Here is a 20955-nt window from a genome sequence, read left to right on the forward strand (position 1 = left end):
GTTTTCGATTCTTTGTTTCCCACACAGGGCACAGACAGGTTTGTTAAAACCAAACCAGTTTTAGAGGAAGGATATCTGCCTCTTGATGATTTTGAAGAAACTGTTTTACAAGTGGGGACAATGAGAGACAATGTCTTAATGAGACATTTTAAAAACATCTTGGAGTTATATATTATGAAATTAGGTATACCTTTTCATAGTTATGATCTTCCTTCGCTGTTTGTGTTTGTGTATACACCTCTCAGAAGGTATGATGTTTATTTGCCATATATTTGTTCGTATTTTAAATATGAAAAATATGGGACTAAAGCTGAATATTTGTTGTTGATGATACAGACTGAGGCATTTCCTCTTGGTAAAACCTTGGAAAGTATGCATTCATGTATTGAATCATGGCCTGGTCAAATATTATTTCCTTGTTCTTTGTTTTCCACACAGGGCACAGACAGGTTTGTTAAAACCAAACCAGTTTTAGAGGAAGGATATCTGTCTCTTGATATTAAGTCACTGAGTACATTTCTGTCTAAAATAAAGCAAGTGTGTTTAGTTTTTGACAAAATTGATAAAAACACTGATATTATTACAATTCGTGAATATCTTGAAAGTGTTTTAGGCAGCAATGTGATAGACATTTATCATTCATTTGATGATAGTAAAACAGAAATAGAAAATATTGATGAGTGTATTTCGACATCTGAATATTTTATTTTTATACCGACAAGAGGGAAGAAGTCATACATTTTAAAATATGCATTAAACTTAATTGTTTCGGAATTGTCTAATTCTTCTGGTCAGAACAACATCCTAAATTTAACAGATTCAAAAGAAAATGCTGGCAAAATACCACCTCTCTTGAGGCCATTTCCAATAGTAGTTTGCAATTTTGACCAAAATTGGTGTCTATGTGCATCGCCAGTTTTAAATGAAAATCATCCGCAGATAAATACAAATGTTAAACTGTCACATTTTGCTAACAGAATTGGTAGTAAATTTAAGCCATCGAAATCTGTTCGCATAATATCAGACGATATTGAAGAAGGTGAATTGATTAAAAAATCCATTTTATCACAATGTCCCACTACCAAGGTCACAGTCAATGACGACGATGTACCGTGTGGGGCGTTGCTGTTTTATGAATATGCGATGAAGTTGTGTGAAGATCAATTGTTTGTTATCGTCCCGTCTCGCGAGAGGTCGTGCGAGTCAGAATATGCCTTAAGAGTTATTTTTAGCAGAATTAACAAGGAACCCGATATATTACGAATACAATGTGCAGAAACCATTACCTCTATTGACTGTTGTACTAAGTCGTACATCAGATAATTACATTTAAGATAGTGTCTATAAAACATACTGATAAGACAGAAAGATTGATTAAAGGTACTGATAAGTGTTTGTCCCTTAGATGTTCATGGTGTATGCGTCATACGAAAATATTGTCCTCAGAAATTATATGTATTTCTTTATACAAATAATAGTACAAAATATGTTGTTTTGGTATGTGGTCCTGTGCATAGAGCTCAGATCACTAGCTAGTTGAAGGTAAGCAACGCTGAACGCGGAGAGTCCTTGGATGGGTGATCGTGTTTGGCAGCTTGGCTCCTGGGAATTTCTGGGATTTCCTCACAACGAACCACATGTAATACATGTGGTCTCACCCTTGGCAAGTGCGTTTGTTCAAAATTGTTTCTGTTCGCCCAGCAGAAAATGGGTACCCGGTGGGTTACCCTGGGTAATAATAATCAAATTGTGTAGCACATTATTTATTCAGACTGATTTTTATTATAAAAGTTTGTTTTGAAAAGTTTCCCTTTCTTGATAGAATGCAAGATCTTTATTGTCAACAGATACATTGTATTATTATGGACCTTACGATACTGAATAAACCGTCTGTCTGTTTGTCGGATGTTCTTTGAAGCTGCAAAGCAAGGCCTTGATGATGAAGATGATGGCTTTTGTAAATTACTTTTCCATGCTCTACCATACATGATGAAGCAGCAACCAAGTGTTGAGCTGGACGATGGCCCGTGTTAGAGTAAGATGGTTGTGTGGTCACCTCCATACTTTGAATTAGTGTCTTCAGGCTTTTAGTTTTAAGTTGAACGGTTATCACTAATACTACCCAAATATTTGGCTTCCTTTTCACTTTGGTTAGGGGTGCAATAACGCAGCAAGTCAAAACATTGATTAGCGTTTAGTGTTTGATTATACTACTAATTGACTTCAGCTGTAACGACTAGAAAGATTAAAAAGAGTAAAAGTGTCCACTTGTAGCCACGGTCCTTCAAGGGAGACATAGAAAGATTTGTATGCGCATGTCTCCCTTAGAATTGATACAGTTTCTCAATCCACTGATCAAAGTTTCACACGAAAGGTGCAAGAACATGAAGCGTGTGGGTTTGTGTATGTGGCCGTTCGTTGTGATGGTCAAACTGCCCCTCCTGTTATTTAATGAAGGAAACACTGGGCTGTAGGAATCTAGGTGATTACCATGATTTGGACGTGTTATTGCTGGCTGATATTTTCGAGATATTCAGAAAAACGTGTTCGAAACAACATGGTCATGAAGTGACTTAGTTAAGGTAGCCGTGATGTTCTGAATCTTCTCATATATGTTTGACTCCAGTTGGTGTTTAAGGGTTGAGTTACCATTCTGTATGGCTTAGTGAAGGTGACTCCTGTCTTGCCTCAGGTTGCTTATCTGGTGTTTCAGTATGTTGCTGCTGGCTTCATGCAGGATCGTAGCAATAGGTGGTCTTGACCGTCGGAGGGAGGTTTTCTGGGGTTACTTACCCAATGTATGGAACCACCTTATCCTCAGTGACTAAACTTTATCCAAACATCTTTACCTGTAACTCGTTAACCTAATCAACACAAGCCTGCACACCAATCAGTTAAGCCTGTACACAAGTTGAAGCCTGTACATCAATCAATCGAAGCCTGTACATCAATCAATCGAAGCCTGTACATCACTTAATAGATACCTGTATATCTTGTTACCCATTGTTATCGGTCCACTGTTATGTGTATATATACTACAACCCTTTAGTTTTACCCTCACTTCACCTGAAGAAGAGACTAGAATCTGTCTCGAAACGTGGTGACCTTGTATAATAAAGAAGTTGAACCATAAAGCACTTTTAGTTTAAATATTCTTTTTATAAACACAATATTTTCTCAGAATCTGAGAAAAATGTGAAACAAATTTTCAGCTTTCAATTTTGAGACGATACAACTTAACTAAGAACTGCAAGATTTGCAAATTTTGCAGGTTAACTGTTATTGTAAGATGTATAATGGAATTTTGACAACAATATATTCCACAGAAAAACATTAAGAATTGTAATCCTGTCATGTTTTGCATACTTATGTCTAATAGCAATACCGAAACTATGTGGAACGTCTGTAAGTTTGGAAACATGCCCTTTCTATTAGATACGAAAAGATGAAAGAATAACTGTAAAGGATACATAACAAATATGTTACATTACCATTACTAATGTATATAGGTATGACATTACATTTATTTGTATATGGGCCTGAGGCCATGAATACAATAAACTGAACTGAATTGAATATTATAACGGTGATCCTATGCCATGGAAGACGAAGTCCCGTCCACACATCTCTGGCCAGTGAAACCACGATGAGCAGGTCAGTTCGTCTGTCATGTGTGATACCGTCCTACACGATGACACAACGACTGCGTTGCAAACAACGTTGTGTGTCATTTGCTGATTGGTGGCAAAGCTATCATTCGTCTGTAAACACGTAAGGCAGTTGAGTCATTGCTCGCTCCTGGTGTTGCCAGCCTCGTAATGAACAAGATAAATTGCGCAACAAAAGAACTGCGCATGTGCATACCCTTGGGTGGACGGCTGTCATGGCTGTCCAACGAAATCCACATTTCGAATTTCTAATCCTGAAGGAATATCCTAGATTTGGTACGCACAATTCTTTTATAACTTTTACGATTTATATTTTTTATCTTTCTTACATTAACATTAATTGATTACTGTCCATATTTTGAATTGTGCTGTATGTGTGATTACATGACGGGTCCACCGGACATGTTTTTCTTAATAAGTGATTTTTTTCATAGTGACTCCTGCGCGAGTAGAAGGCACGTTCTTAAAGATGTATGTTTTACCTGAACCGTTTCATGTTTCTTTACGGCGTTGTATTCAACGGTCATGTGACGCTATTTGCAATCCTCTTGACATGTAACAATAATGAACATAATAGTATGGGAAAAGGCACAATACAAATATTCTATTGTTGCTATTTATAAAACACATCAGAGGCTCAATCAAACAATCTTTGAGTATATTGATGTTCTGAAAGATACGTGTTTTGTTCCTATAGAACACTGTCCTCTATTCCAGTGAACTGTAAATGGACTGTTTTACTTGGTAAATGAAAGAGAAAGTAGGAAACTTGTTTTATAAAACATGTCAATGCATGAACAACACCGAGCGATGCGTTACATGCAGTTGACAGAAGATTACACGATTAAAATCGCTGTTCTCTCGCATGTATTCCAGTGAACTGTACATGAACTGTTTTACTTGGAAAATGGATGAGAAAGTAGGAAACTGGTTACATAATCTAGGTCAATACATGAACGACAACTGACGAGGTGTTACATGCAGTTGACAAAAATTGTTGCCTCTCTAAAATGTTTGCGTGGCTTTACAAGATTCAAATTTCCCGTATGAACATACCAGGAAACCCACCTGATATCACCATTTTCTTAAGGGAGAGTGGTAAACCTGAGGTATATTGCCGTAATTGAACAATCGACTCTCCTTTGTTCAGAGATTACTGCTTTCTCTTCCCACAGTGGTTACTTGTCCCATCTTCCTACTAATCACTGTTCTAATACGACCCTTTCAAGGTGCGAGTGCTCAAGACTCGTGATTGGAGGCAATCAGATTTACTAGTGCAGTCAGCGACCTTGTTTCAAAAGTGATCGGTCGAAAGATCTCGGTAATTTCCGAATGCATCGTTAAAAGTAGAACCTCTTCCCAAGCGTGATGCTCAAATGTTTCTTCTAGACAGAACTCAGTCATGTCATTTCTGTTTTTCCACATTGCTTGTCAAGTTGAATCTGAGTCGATGTACACGTGTTCTGATTGGACAGAAAAATGGGAAATATATCTGCTGCCATTTTCTGCCGCTAGGGGATTTTATGAGAACCGCGAAATATGGCCGTATTAGAACAGAGGTTTGTAGGAAGATATGACAAGTAACCTCTGTGGGAGGAGAATGAGAATACTGGTGTTGTTGAGAGTACTGGTGTTGTCGCTTCGATTTACTGAAAAAAATTATATAGGTCGAACTGGTTGTCTATTCCCTGTTCCATACATTTGGAAGTTGTGACAATTACATCTTGATGCATTCCTGACGCAGTTGCTACGTTTTCTTTATTTAGGTCAGGAGCCAGAAAGAAAGGAACAGTCAACCTTGTGCAATAAACCAGGTACTGTGCAGAAGACGGAAGAAACTGAAGCACTTGTACAACACAGTGGAATAAGAATCTACCGACAAATAAATGTCAATGAAGAAACTGTTTCACAAGCTGGCACAATTGATGTACATCAGAGTGGAATAAGTATCTTCAAGCAAAAGAATGATTTTGAAGAAACTGTCCTACAAGTGGGGACAATGAGAGACAATGTCTTAATGAGACATTTTAAAAACATCTTGGAGTTATATATTATGAAATTAGGTATACCTTTTCATAGTTATGATCTTCCTTCGCTGTTTGTGTATACACCTCTCAGAAGGTATGATGTTTATTTGCCATATATTTGTTCGTATTTTAAATATGAAAAATATGGGACTAAAGCTGAATATTTGTTGTTGATGATACAGACTGAGGCATTTCCTCTTGGTAAAACCTTGGAAAGTATGCATTCATGTATTGAATCATGGCCTGGTCAAATATTATTTCCTTGGATGGTTTTCGATTCTTTGTTTCCCACACAGGGCACAGACAGGTTTGTTAAAACCAAACCAGTTTTAGAGGAAGGATATCTGCCTCTTGATGATTTTGAAGAAACTGTTTTACAAGTGGGGACAATGAGAGACATTGTCTTAATAAGACATTTTAAAAACATCTTGGAGTTATATATTATGAAATTAGGTATACCTTTTCATAGTTATGATCTTCCTTCGCTGTTTGTGTATACACCTCTCAGAAGGTATGATGTTTATTTGCCATATATTTGTTCGTATTTTAAATATGAAAAATATGGGACTAAAGCTGAATATTTGTTGTTGATGATACAGACTGAGGCATTTCCTCTTGGTAAAACCTTGGAAAGTATGCATTCATGTATTGAATCATGGCCTGGTCAAATATTATTTCCTTGTTCTTTGTTTTCCACACAGGGCACAGACAGGTTTGTTAAAACCAAACCAGTTTTAGAGGAAGGATATCTGTCTCTTGATATTAAGTCACTGAGTACATTTCTGTCTAAAATAAAGCAAGTGTGTTTAGTTTTTGACAAAATTGATAAAAACACTGATATTATTACAATTCGTGAATATCTTGAAAGTGTTTTAGGCAGCAATGTGATAGACATTTATCATTCATTTGATGATAGTAAAACAGAAATAGAAAATATTGATGAGTGTATTTCGACATCTGAATATTTTATTTTTATACCGACAAGAGGGAAGAAGTCATACATTTTAAAATATGCATTAAACTTAATTGTTTCGGAATTGTCTAATTCTTCTGGTCAGACCAACATCCTAAATTTAACAGATTCAAAAGAAAATGCTGGCAAAATACCACCTCTCTTGAGGCCATTTCCAATAGTAGTTTGCAATTTTGACCAAAATTGGTGTCTATGTGCATCGCCAGTTTTAAATGAAAATCATCCGCAGATAAATACAAATGTTAAACTGTCACATTTTGCTAACAGAATTGGTAGTAAAATTAAACTATCGAAGTCTATTCGCATAATATCAGACGATATTGAAAAATGTGAATTGATTAAAAAATCCATTTTATTACAATGTCCCACTACCAAGGTCACAGTCAATGACGACGACGTACCGTGTGGGGCGTTGCTGTTTTATGAATATGCGGCGAAGTTGTGTGAAGATCAATTCTTTGTTATCGTCCCGTCTCGCGAGAGGTCGTGCGAGTCAGAATATGCCTTAAGAGTTATTTTTAGCAGAAATAACAAGGAACTCGATATGTTCCGAATACAATGCGCAGAAACCATTACCTCTATTGACTGTTGTACTCAGTCGTTCACCAGGTAGTTACATTTCAGACAAGGCCTATTGAGCATATTGATAGACAGAAAGATATTGATAAGTATTTGCCCCATGGTGTATACGCGTTACGAAAATATTGTCCTCAGAAATTATATGTATTTTTTAATACAAATAATAGTACAAAATATGTTGTTATGGTGTGTGGTCCTGTGTATAGAGCTCAGATCACTAGCTAGTTGAAGTTAAGCAACGCTGAACGCGGAGAGTCCTTGAATGGGTGATCGTGTTTGGCAGCTTGGCTCCTAGGAATTTCTGGGATTTCCTCACAACGAAGCACATGTAATACATACGGCGGCGTATTAGGGCCACGGTGAAAAAAAATTTGGTGTCACTATCTCCTACGTAGGACTTACTATCACCTACGTAGGACTTATTATGACCTACGTAGGATTTATTATCTCCTACATAGGACTTAGTAAGTCCTACGTAGGAGGTGTTAAGTACTAAGTCCTACGTAGGAGATACTAAGTAGTAAGTCCTACGTAGGACGTATTAAGTACTATGTCCTACGCAAGACTTATTATCACCTACGTTGGACTTACTATCTGCTACGTAGGAGTTAGTAAGTCCTACGTAGAAGATAGTATTCCTAACTCCTACTTAGGAGATATTAAGTCCTACTCATTATCACCTATGTAGGACTTACAATCACCTACGTAGGACTTACTTTCTCCTACGTCGGAGGTAGTAAGTCCTACGTAGAAGGTAGTATTCCTAACACCTACGTAGGAGATACTAACTCCTACGTAAAAGATAATAAGTCCTACGTAGATGATAATAAGTCCTACGTAGGAGATGTTAAGTACTAAGTACTGAGTCCTACGTAGGAGATACTAAGTAGTAAGTCCTCCATAGGAGATAGTAAGTCCTGCGTAAGAGACTTAAGTTATAAGTTAAGTTATATTATTATTTTTTGCTTGTTTCCTTTTTAAATGTTTCCGTTTCTTGTTAGAATGCATGGTCTTTTTTCCGGAAACAGATATACTGTATTATTATTAAGCCTTAAGATACTGAATAAACTGCTGTCTGTTTGTCTGACGTTCTTTGACGCTACAAGGCAACGCCTCAGAATTTCATGATGGATAGCATCTAGCTTTTGTAAATTACCTTTCAGTGCTGTACATACACGATGAAGCAGCAATCAAGTGACTTGTGTTACAGCAAGATGGTTGTGTGACCACATCCCTACTTTGAATTAGAAATGATTTACCACAAATCGGGTGCCTTCAGACATTTAGAATTAAGTTATATGGTCATTCAGTAATGCTGCCCAAACACTTCCTTTACAATTTGGTTAAGGCTGCCATTTAGAAATAGTTCAGACTCTTCAGTGTCGTTTATAATTTCTGCAGATATGGATGCCATTGGTTTTCGATTAAGAAAATTCAAACCCCCTTTTTAAGGCACCATCTATCAATTCTGTTGACACAGATTTGTAAGTGTGCGTATATTTGTACCACAAAAAAATGAAAAACATAGAAAAACATTCACGTATAGGGATACAAAAAAATGAAAAACATAGAAAAACATTCACGTATAGGGATATTTTTATTGAATTAGTTAAAAACCATCTAATATGCTTTTTAGTTTAGGAGAAATTAAGAAAACAACTTCTGCCCTGTCGAACACCCTGATCCTGATTGTAATGTTCAGATTGGTTTTAACCCATTCGGACGTGAAGTTGCTTGCCCGAGGTAAATGAGGCAGCGCAAAATCAAACAAAATTGACACTGGATGCCGTTTCGTTACTGTATCGTTTTGAACAAGGATCCCCTTGTTTACTGTTATCTGAAAGTGATTCACTACCTGGTAGTGTCAGTATGACCAATACAGGGGCACCTGTTTTAACAGGTGAGTCTAGTGGGTGGGTCTAGTCAGATATGTTGTAACGATGTGTGGTTCTATGAATAATATCAGACATGTTTGTGTGATTCTGATACTGTTACGAGGGTGTGTTGTCTTTTTTAATCATTGATTAGGTGATAGCTATTATGGTTCACATCTTGCATCATATGAGTTCAATGTATATAGCGCTTCAGAGTTGCCTCCCTTGAGGCAATCTTTCATGCATGTATCTGTTTTGTGATAAACACGAGGAGAAGATTCTGAGAGAATAGTATATAAAAGCTAGTAGTTGTGGTGACGGGCACACACGGACTTTCATTGGATACATCGGTCTGCCTCGTCGTCTGTCTATCAACATTATTTGACTTTCATTTAAGATTTACACTTAGTGCCTTACGCCATTCATTGCATTTAGTATTTCTGCTCTCACTGTAAATGCCAAGACTCTAGTGACTTAATACTTGATATTTGTGACTCATTACCTTAGATTTGTTACTCAATTGCATTGTGCTAGAAATCTGTATTGTGAATCATTGTAACTTGTTCATTGTTAGCTCAATATATTATTGAACGTTTTAGACTTGTGTGTGTTATATTTTGCTGGTTCAAAGGGGACACTTATATCCTTTGTCACGGCAATTTATAAACCGTCGCAGTATTGCAATATTTGGCCTCTTTCATTAAATATAATTGACTTTACCCATATAGACAGAACACCATCTGTTCATATGAGTGAGTGTGTGAGGGAGGGAGGGGGTCTAATGTAAACATGAAATGATTATCATAAATTGTTGGTGGAAGCAATATGTTTTCGTTAGAGTTAGTCTTTGGTTTAGAAAGTGCAAACCCCTCAGATGAATTGACTTCACGCAAGTAAATTTTGACCAGAGGGTTGTATTTTCAATATCGTTAAGAAAAGCATTGCGAAGCAACAAGTCCTTGGAAAGCTCCTACGACTATTGAGAATGATGGTGACACTTTGCCCTTCTCTTAATGTTTCGGACCGGTACATTTATCTCCTACCTCACCGACTCATTCTGCTGGACAGAGGCCTCCGAGCTTCATGGAAAGTTCAGAAACCTTTATGTATGCTTGGCGCACTGCAAAAGAAATCTTTGCTCCGAAATTAAGACTGTGTTGCGAAAATTGGATTTCCATTTTTTTTCGCTTTTTAAAACAGTGGAATATATGCTCACATGCTCTTCAAAACAGTAGTGGAATTCAAAATGTACTTGATTTTCTCGTTCACTAAGTACTTAACTATTTATAAGCCGCTGTCACCTAGTTTAAATAAAGCACTGAAACCCGGTACAATACATGTGTATATACTGGTGACTGAATACCACCATGAGTGACATGACGTGGCTGTGAGGGTGCGTGTGTACCAGCCAACAGCACAGATGGCGTGCTGGGGAGACGTGACGGCGCGTCATACATCATGTCATATGGATATAAATATAGGGTGCGGCTTGGTTTGGCGACATTAATCATGCAGTCTATTATTATGTCTGTAATGCACTAGCAAGGCCACATTGTATAGAATCGTGACTATACAGGTCTTACTGTATTCACTGCATTTTGTGCATTGTCACTGACCACGAATACCTACTTAACATACGAGGGGCTTTCAAACCGTTCTGATCCTCACCAGGACAACGATATCGATACATCTGTTTTTATGTTTGTTTTCAATGTTATATATGTCAACCACAAGTAAATTGGTTTGCTTGTGAGGCTTGAGTGTTAGAGTGCTTGAGTGTTAGAGTGAGTGAGTGAGTGAGTTTAGTTTTACGCCGCACTCAGCGGCGGTCTGTAAATAATCGAGTCTGGACCAAACAATCCAGTGATCAACAACATGGGCATCGATCTGCGCAATTGGGAACCGATGACATGTGTCAACCAAGTCAGTAGCCTGAACACCCGATCCCGTTAGTCGCCTATTACGACAATCATAGTCGCCTTTTATGGCAAGCATGGGTTGCTGAAGGTCTATTCTACCCCGGGACCTTCACGAGTCATTGAGTGTTAGAGTTCCATTACTTCTTCTTTCCTGTTGATCTTATTATTGTCAAAGGTAATTTAAGTGGATTGTCTCCCTTTGATTCAAAAACATGGTAAGCTGTTTACAACGCTTTGTGAACTCTCTGTTTCTAGGGGTGAGTGACAGTGTTAGTTAACATTATGTTAATATCCACGCCATTCCCCACATGCAATAAGATATCTGAATTAATAATTAATGTAAACAAATGCCTTAAAGTAGATTTTTTATACAAATGGACGGCTGATGTCAACACATGTGTTCTAGCCATACTTTTGCGTTCTTTAACATGTTCTGGAAGGGATGGCCGTGGTGTATCATTTATTCTTTCATTCATTCACGTATCATTCTTGTTCTTTATTCTTACTATAATTCATTCATTCATCGTAAAATTCCGACTGATCCAAAATGCACTGGCTGAAGTAGTGCTAAACGCAATCGAAGTTGCCCTTCAAACGAACCAAGTCACTGTGTGCGTTGGAGCATGACGAGGAACGCGTTAATTAGCACAGATGGTAAAGAAAGCAATGAGCGACCCATCCCCCTGTTGTAGATTATCCCTGGTTGCACTTAAATGGAACCCTCAGTATTGTAACATACACCTTAACGAGTGCAAGATTCGGGTGATGAGTACCCCCATTCTAACGAAATAGACATATAATGTCCTGGATATTCATAACTAAAAACCTTATCCAAAATCAAACCTAATTAATTGCAGTGTATTGATATGAAAAAGAAAAACAACGCTACTTTACTTGTCTATTTATCCAATATCAGGCATGCATTAGACACTCTAATAAAGAAATACTCGACATAGTGTATCAGGGTTTGTCATAACAAAGATGTTAACGTGCGCAAAAGTAGACGTGTAGACGTACGTTTGCTCATTCTAGCTTAGGGTTGCTCATGGGTAAAACGGTGAAGCTCAACTTTGGTGTACTTTCATATTTTGATATTACTTAAAGTGGCGAACCGAACTCTCCTGTCACTATCGGATCCACCTAAATTTAAATATCAAGACTGCTCGTTGCATATTCAACATAGAACATGTATATGCCACGCACACTTAATATCATTCCGTTTATCTTATCGACTTAACATATAAACTAACATTTATACCCATCAACTAAGGGGGAGGTGACGCTTTGTTGATGGTCAACGAAAATAGAATAGGACTGAGGCCGCTGCCTTGTTGAACACCAACCTGGCCTCTGTTATAAGCATGTGTAAATGTGATGGCCACGTAAACCATTTTGAAACACACACTGTATGTTTAATTTGCATTCCAGAAAGTGATGTGTAAATAAAAATGTACAAAAGTATGGATAACAACTTCCGGTTTATTGTTTAGGAGACGTTGAGGATTCGTTTAGACCATTATGTAGCCACACATCTCAACAACTGAAATATTGATCTAAGAGTGTATGAGCCACCTCGCTCAAACGATTTCCAAGACCTTCACTTGATACGGCAGCTTACTGTGAGATCAGTCGTGCGGAGATCATTTATATATATATATGATATAGTCTAATGAACATTCTTTTGCATCATTCGATCTGTTGTAGTAACTACACACCTGAGCATAAGATACATTTCTCTCAGGACGTGTGATACCTGTCCTATCTAATGTTAGAGCTAATATTGTAATTTTCCAACAATGAACTGCGCATGTGCACCGACATGCACATATATACGTAGTTTTCTTTGGATATGAGTTGTAATGGTTGTGTAACCGCCACAGGTAAGTGCTATTTTTCATAACTTGTGTCAAATATCTTTATTTTTTCTTTCTGACATTAAAAATAATAGAGTATTGATGAGATTTTGAATCTTGCTATATAGGTGACAGTTAGAGTGGTGTCGGGTATTACCGAACAAAATTCCATTTCCGTATTGTTTCCTCAAATTGCCGATAGCTAAAGCAAGTTTTATGCGCACGCCATACAATGGAAGCTTTCTTTTCTACCGGAAAAACGATTGTCTGCTGCTAAAATATATTCCAAAAGACGTGGAGAATAAAACTGACGAAAAGATGGCCAAGCCAACAAGTCTTGGTCAAAGGTGGGATACCCAATTCTAAATATGACACCATGTCTGTTTACGTGCATTACGCAGTTCCAAGCCATAATGCAAAGTATTGTTAGCCATATATGGGCCGTACCGTCCGATCAACTCCAACCCTTCCTTATGCAACCTTGTCGTCCTTTACCGAACAAGCGCCATTGACCTCAGCAATTTTCCATACTGAACTTTATGCCTATGACCTTTCGTGTCGCTTACACTAAAACAAACGGTTTTTAATTACTCCTCTGGTTTATGAAGTGTCAAGACAAACACTAAACAAGATAATTATGCGTGTCTCCATTCGCTAGTCGTAGCTGTTAGCATTTAACTTGTCCTGTGTATATAAACAGTCGTACGCGTTAACTTTGGAAACGTCTATCTTGCTGAAAAAACACGATGATTGTTCATAAAGAGATCGGTTTTATTGTGCAAGCTATTGCGTTCTCCTAAGTCAAATATGAAAGATACATATAGAGCACTGTTCTCCACTGTATTCCAGTGAAGAGTAAATTAACTTCTATGCTAAGAAAACTTAAACAGAAAGTAGGAAATAATCTAGGTCAATATGCTTTATTTCCACTTAAGAGGCCACAGGCCTATAGTGCATTGAATATACTGACTTATCAGGCAGTAGAGAGGACATTTCTCCTGTGTTGAAAGGCATGATGCAGAAACATTGACAACTTTTCCAGATGTTCCTTACTAGAATAGGTTAGTCGTGACATAAATTTATTAATATTGTGATGTACAAAGTAATATTTCTTAATATACTTACTTCTCAAAGTAAACAGGAAATGATATTCATCTTCAATAGATTCGAATCACACATTTTACATATTCTATCGTCTCTTTTTGTTCCAACATGTCTACCCGTTTCTATTTACAAATCATGGGAGGAGCAATGAAATCTTGTAAGCGTGATTCTATATTTCCGAACATTCAAGGATGATAAGTAGGTTTCATTGTATATAGATTACTTAAACATTCTGTAATAAAAACATTTATTTGACACAGATAATTGATCAAGCCAAGTCTGGGTGAGTGAGTGAGTGAGTGAGTTTAGTTTTACGTCGCACTTAGCAATATTCCAGCTATATGGCGACGGTCTGTAAATAATCGAGTCTGGACCAGACAATCCAGTGATCAACAACATGAGCATCGATCTGCGCAATTGGGAACCGATGACATGTGTCAACCAAGTCAGCTAGTCTGACCACCCGATCCCGTTAGTCGCCTCTTACGACAAGCATAGTCACCTTTTATGGCAAGCATGGGTTGCTGAAGGCCTATTCTACCCCGGGACTTTCACGGGCCTCAAGCCAAGTCTGGAGATATATACCTTGTAACCTTTGTTTAAAGGATATGAGAAAATTTGGCTGCGAGTCTATGCACTATTCAAGCCATATATTACCGAATCCAGTAGGAAACAGTAAATGTTTAACATCTGTAACCCAATTGTGTTTTCCATTTCTGTCGTACAATATCATCATGTTGTAACATTTTGGGGGTAATCTGTAAGATGGCATATGTAAGGTTTTTAACCAGTATTTTAATACTTTAATTTTGTATTCAACATGTAATGGAAATCTTCCACATTCACCATTCGAAGTACTAACTTTCACATCGAGGAATCTCTTGCATACATACTATGTACATGTGCATACATATGTACTTTTTCTAACGCATCAAATGTTTGGAGTCCCGAAACTTCAGAACCGTATAAACGTATGGCACTGATCTTGGCATCGAAAATTTAAAAATAAATGATTTGTGTGACAAGTCTCCTAACATATAAATGTATCTAGTTATATAATTAATAGTTTCTTTGCTTGCAGCGATGCAGTTCTGACATGTAAGGACCACGATAGGTGGTTTAAAAAATAAACTCCTAGGTATATATAAGACGTAGTTGTTTCCATTTTTCACCTTTATAATATCATTTCTCTTTTGCAGCAAGTTTACCTCCCTTTCTTATAAACGACTATTTTAGTTTTGTCTCTATTTACGGTCAATTTCCATTCATTGCAGTATTTTCCTAATTCATATATTTCTGCTTGTAATCCGAGGATAGTGCTAGAGAAAAGTATGATATCATCAGCAAATAATAGAAGAAATAGCTGTACTATGTCGGGATATACCTGGATACCATTTGAACAGTTTTCATGGATCTGCATTGTTAGTTCATTGATAAAGAAAGAAAATAAAAAAGGGCTCAAGATACAACCTTGTCTTACTCCTATGTGGCTCTCAAAATACTTCATTATTGTTTCTCACACACATCTTTACGTCATCATAGATACTTCTTAAAAAGATCCCATAACTTCTCTCTGTGAACAGAATCGAAAGCCTTTGCAAAATCTACAAAGAGAACATAAAATTTCGTACCTTTCTTATTTAAGTATTTCTGCATAAGTGAGTGTAAAACAAACATGTAGTATATTCATTTCTAAAACCAGTTATCTTATCAAATGATTCTGCCCTGAATACTAAACGTTTATTGATGATTGATGTGAATATTTTACTGACGATACTTAGAAGAGTAATGCCTCTAAAATTTCCAGTTTGATTTTCATCCCCATGTTTGTGAATAGGTCCAATAATACCAATGGACCATGAATGTGTGTGTGTTCAGAGTGATCATAAACATATGATATAGTCGGAATTGTACAATCGACTCTGCTTTGTTCAGAGATTTCTGGTTTAGCCGCTTTGATTTACTGGAAACATTAAACAGTTTGAACTGCTTGTCCATCCCTGTTCGACACGTCTGGATGCTGTGACAGGTTACATGTGTATAAACCTGTGTACGCGTATTCCTGACACAACTGCTACTAAGTAAATTTAAGCAAGTATGTTTAATTTTTGAAAATAATGAAAATATTGATAAAAACACTGATAAAAATATTATTAGAATTCGTGAATATCTTGAAAGTGTCATAGATAGTACTGTGATAGACATCTACCATTCATTTGATGATTGTAAAACAGAAATAGAAAATATTGATAAATGTATTTCGACATCAGAATTGTTTATTTTCATACCAACAAGACAGAAGTCAAACATCATAAAATATGCATTAAACTCAATTGTTTCGGAATTATCTAATTCTTCTGGTCACAACAATATCCTAATTTTAACAGATTCAAAACAAAACGCTGGCAAAATACCACCTCTCTTGTGGCCATTTCCAATAGTAGTTTGCAATTTTGACCAAAATTGGTGTCTATGTGCATCGCCAGCTTTAAATGAAAATCATCCGCAGATAAATACAAAAGTTAAAATGTCCAGTTTTACTAACAGAATTAGTAGTAAATTTAAACTAACGAAGTCTATTCGCATAATATCAGACGATATTGAAGAAGGAGAATTGATTAAAAAAATCCATTTTATTACAATGTCCCACTACCAAGGTAACAGTCAATGGCGACGACGTACGCTGTGGGGCGTTAATGTGGTATGAATATGCTATGAAGCTTTGTGAAGATCAATTGTTTGTTATCGTCCCGTCTCGCGACAGGTCGTGCGAGTACAATTACACCTTACGAATTATTTTTAGCAAATTTATGCGCAGAAATCGTTACCTCTATTGACCTTTATTGGTTTAATTATGGATGGAATATAGAATTACATATTAATTATAAAGGTAAAAAATTTTAAATACATCCTATTATTTTTAATATAAAAACACTGCGTACATTTGTCTAAAATCAAGCAAGTGTGTTTAATTTTTGAAAATGATGAAAATATTGATAAAAACACTGATAAAAATATTATTAGAATTCGTGAATATGTTGAAAGTGTCATAGGTAGAACTGTGATAGACATCTATCATTCATTTGATGATTGTGTAAAACAGAAATAGAAAATATTGATGAGTTTATTTCGACATCAGAAGAAGAAGACGTCATACATTTTAAAATATGCATTAAACTTAATTGTTTCGGAATTATCTAATTCTTCTGGTCACAACAATATCCTAATTTTAACAAATTCAAAAGAAAATGCTGGCAAAATACCACCTCTCTTGTCGCCATTTCCAATAGTAGTTTGCAATTTTGACCAAAATTGGTATCAATGTGCATCGCCAGTTTTAAATGAAAATCATCCGTAGATAAATACAAAAGTTAAAATGTTGACTTTTAACGGCCCTTTAGGGACACGTCATGAGGTAGGGGGTACATTAGCTCACTAACATTACCATTAGCATTAGCTCAAGACCACAAAGAAAAGCTAAGGAATTCAGAAATTTAGTTGTGGACATTAATGAAGAGGAATTACACCAAAGATACAGATTTCGGAGAAATTCCATTGACTACATAATATCGGATGTGATGTGGAAAGAGACACAAAGAGAAACCATGCTTTCATTGTAGAGATTCAGGTGCTAGTCACCTGGAGATTCTTGGACAGCGGCAGTTTCCTACAGGTTGTGGGAGACACGACTGAAAGTTTGGAGGAGAGTAACTTTTGATAGAGTATGTGATGCTCGAGTTAGAAAGCAGCATCAGTTCATCAAGTGGCCAAGCGTACAAGACAAAGACAAGATCAAGAAGGGTTTTATTCAGATGAAAGGTTTCCCTGATGTCATCGGTTGCATTGATGGTACCCATAACCGGATTCAAGCACCCAGTCAAGATGCGTATGTCAACCGTAAGGACTGCCGCAGCATAAACGTGCAAGCTGTGTGTGACGATAAAGGTATGAAAACAACACTTTAACTATCAAACTTACTTACAATATTTACTTGTTTAAAATGCGGCACGTAGCGCAGATTATCCCTTTAATAATGTACATGATTGAAACCTGTGTCTACCGTTTGATAGGTAAACAGAATGTGAGAGTGGGCTCCCTTGGTATAATTTATATGATAAAAGTTGAGTTACTGCAAATGCTAAAATGCTAAATGTGTAGGTAGGTGGAGAAATGTTTTAATGAAATTTGAAACTATATATATAATTTCATATTTCATCAAAACATTTATATATATGCCATTATTAAATTATTATTATATTAAATATATATATATATGCCATTTGATATTTTTCCCGATATATAGATATCTTTGAACAGGAACTATAACCAACTTGTGTGCAAACTGGCCAGGTTCCACCCATGACAGTCACATATTTAGAACATTCAAACTGAGACAGCACTTGGAAGCCAACCACAAAATGTGGGTTTGTCTTTGGAGATAGTGGATATGCATGCCGGTAAATATTCATATGTGACAGTAATAACTTTAAATCTAATTCACTGGAAAGTCTGAATTCCAGATATCGAATATTACTTATTGGTCAACAAGACCGAAGTAGTTTACCATACATCTAAATTATCATGTGGTCTGTTCCTAATGCAGAAAAATGTTATTTGTATTTCATATTATTCAAAATTGTCCAGTGAAAGCTTCCTTAATGCTGATGTTGTGATGATGTGTTTGCAGACCATACTTACTCACTCCCTACCTTCATCCACATGGGAAGCATCAAGAGACATATAATGACAGACTGTGTAGGACCAGAATAACCACACAGAGGACCTTTGGCCGATTAAAAAGAAGGTTCCACGTTCTTCTTTCTGAGGTATTAACATATATATGTATTGTCTTGCAATAGACTTAAATTAAGGACAGTACTAAAGGAAATCTCTTGTTGTAGTGAAACATATATGACAAATGACATATATGGATGTGATCGGATTTACAAAGTGTACAAAATGCCTGATGAGATATGTGATACATGTATATGCCCTTGAATTTTTGTTTAGATCCGTATGAACCCGGGAAATGTCGGCAATATCATACTGATATGTGCAATATTGCACGACATAGCTATCCTTCGAAATGAGATTCTAGATGTCGATGAAACCCGCGTGAGACAGGAACAGCCACCCATAGACCACTACAGAGGACGGATGATCGCAAGGCCATCAGGGATCATATAGCAAATACTTTCTTTGCTAAGTAGGTAAGTAAAAGTTGGTTTTTCCATTATGATCTGTATGTATAAAAAACAAAAATGGTTAAGTATGTTCAAGTATACCTCTGTAATGTATGTTAAGAATGTGGTTAGAAACAAGCACAGCTGTTACATATATATGAAACAAAAATGTTATTGTTTGTAATATTTACAGAATCAAATTCAAAATAGCTTTATCTTTATGAACCATAATCACAATGACACACAATACAGTCAATGTGACCTCATGTCAAAGGTAATTTAAGTGGATTGTCTCCCTTTGATTCAAAAACATTATTAATCATCACACATGAATTATAACATTTGGCACACCAGCTAAGTGGATTCATAAGAGAGAAACAGCTCAATTACAGCAATATATATTTCCTTAAATGATATTGAGCATTATTAACATTTGATATGAGTATGAACAATGTCTTGAAGTTTCTTTATGCAGATAGAAGAATATGGAGGAGAGAATTTCATTAGATGTATCAGTTATTTCAATTAATCATTATGAATAATTATTACATTGACAATGTCATAATTAATAATGACATGATTAATGGAGCATAGAAATCAGAAGCTGTGTGGAATTAAGGTATATGTCCAAATCATTTTGAGCCATGAGTCTTTGTAGCAGTTCAATCTGCAGCTTCAGCCTCTGCTTTTCTAACATCAGGTTTTCTTTTTCCAGATTTTCCCTCTCTCCTGCTAAAACTAGGTACTGCATGTGAAGAACGTCATCATGACTACGTTTACTCTTTCTGGTTTTCTTTGAATTCTTCTCAGTCTACACCTCTTCTTCATGGCATGATGATGGAACTTTCGAAGGTTTTATTAAGATATCTACCGGTGATGCTGGTGCTTCATTCAGGATTAGTTGGAATGCTTTGCAGGCTATTTGTAGGAAACGCTACTAAATTCATCGCTTCCATATCCTCCAGACTGACTTTCTGTAATTAACAAGTATTACAGTGTTTCACATTTAGATATACTTATATAGTATTTTCTCAATATTATGTTGTATGGAACTCATTGTTCACATTATGGAATAGGCTTATACAATATGTGAAAATGTTATTACATGGTACGAGGGGGTGTCAATAAGTTTTGAGCCTTGCATAGAAAAACACAGTATATTGGTATGAACCACATTTATATTTCAACATAGTCCCCTTGTGAGTCAAGACACCTGTTCTATCTTTTCTGCCAGTCGCTGATGCCATCTCTGTAGAAGGCGCCATTTTGGTCCCCAAACCAAGCCTCTGTAGCAGGAATAAGCTCATTGTCATCCTGAAATCTACGACCACGCAAGTGTTTTTTGAGATTTGGGAATAGATGGTAATCACTTGGTGCCAGGTCTGGAGAGTAAGGGGGATGCGGCAAAATTTCGTACCCGCATTATTGGACAGCAGCGGCTGCAACGCGAGATGTGTGTACTGGAGCATTGTCTTGATGTAGCAGAATACCACGTCTTATCTTGCCCCTTCGCTTCTCCTTGATTGACTGTCGTACTTGCCTCAACAAGTTAATGTAATATTCCCCAGTCATTGTTCTTCCTTTTGGTAAGCAATCTATGTGGATGACGCCTTTGCTATCCCAGAAGACTGTCGCCATTACCTTCTGCACTGATCTGGAGGCTTTGAACTTTTTGGTCCTGGGAGGAGTGACATGTTTCCATTCCATGGATTCTTGTTTGCTCTCAGGATCATAGTGGTGGACTTGGTTGACACATGTCATCGGTTCCCAATTGC

At 36.7% G+C, this 20955-nt stretch overlaps 1 protein-coding gene across 1 annotated transcript; it reads left to right on the forward strand.

Annotated features, from left to right (window-relative positions):
* The first annotated feature begins 248 nt into the window (after window positions 1-248).
* LOC137258406 (uncharacterized) lies at window positions 249-1899 on the forward strand. Its single transcript, XM_067796080.1, has one exon. It carries the CDS (start codon window positions 328-330, stop codon window positions 1321-1323), a length of 996 nt encoding a protein of 331 aa, XP_067652181.1. The 5' UTR covers window positions 249-327; the 3' UTR covers window positions 1324-1899.
* The last annotated feature ends 19056 nt before the right edge of the window (window positions 1900-20955 follow it).

This window comes from Haliotis asinina, chromosome 12, assembly GCF_037392515.1.
Source record: "Haliotis asinina isolate JCU_RB_2024 chromosome 12, JCU_Hal_asi_v2, whole genome shotgun sequence".
Classification (NCBI taxonomy): Eukaryota; Metazoa; Mollusca; class Gastropoda; order Lepetellida; family Haliotidae; genus Haliotis; species Haliotis asinina.

Bases quoted from the DNA above. Each gene is read 5' to 3' on its own strand.
- LOC137258406 (XM_067796080.1), top strand. From the start codon at position 328: ATGATACAGACTGAGGCATTTCCTCTTGGTAAAACCTTGGAAAGTATG.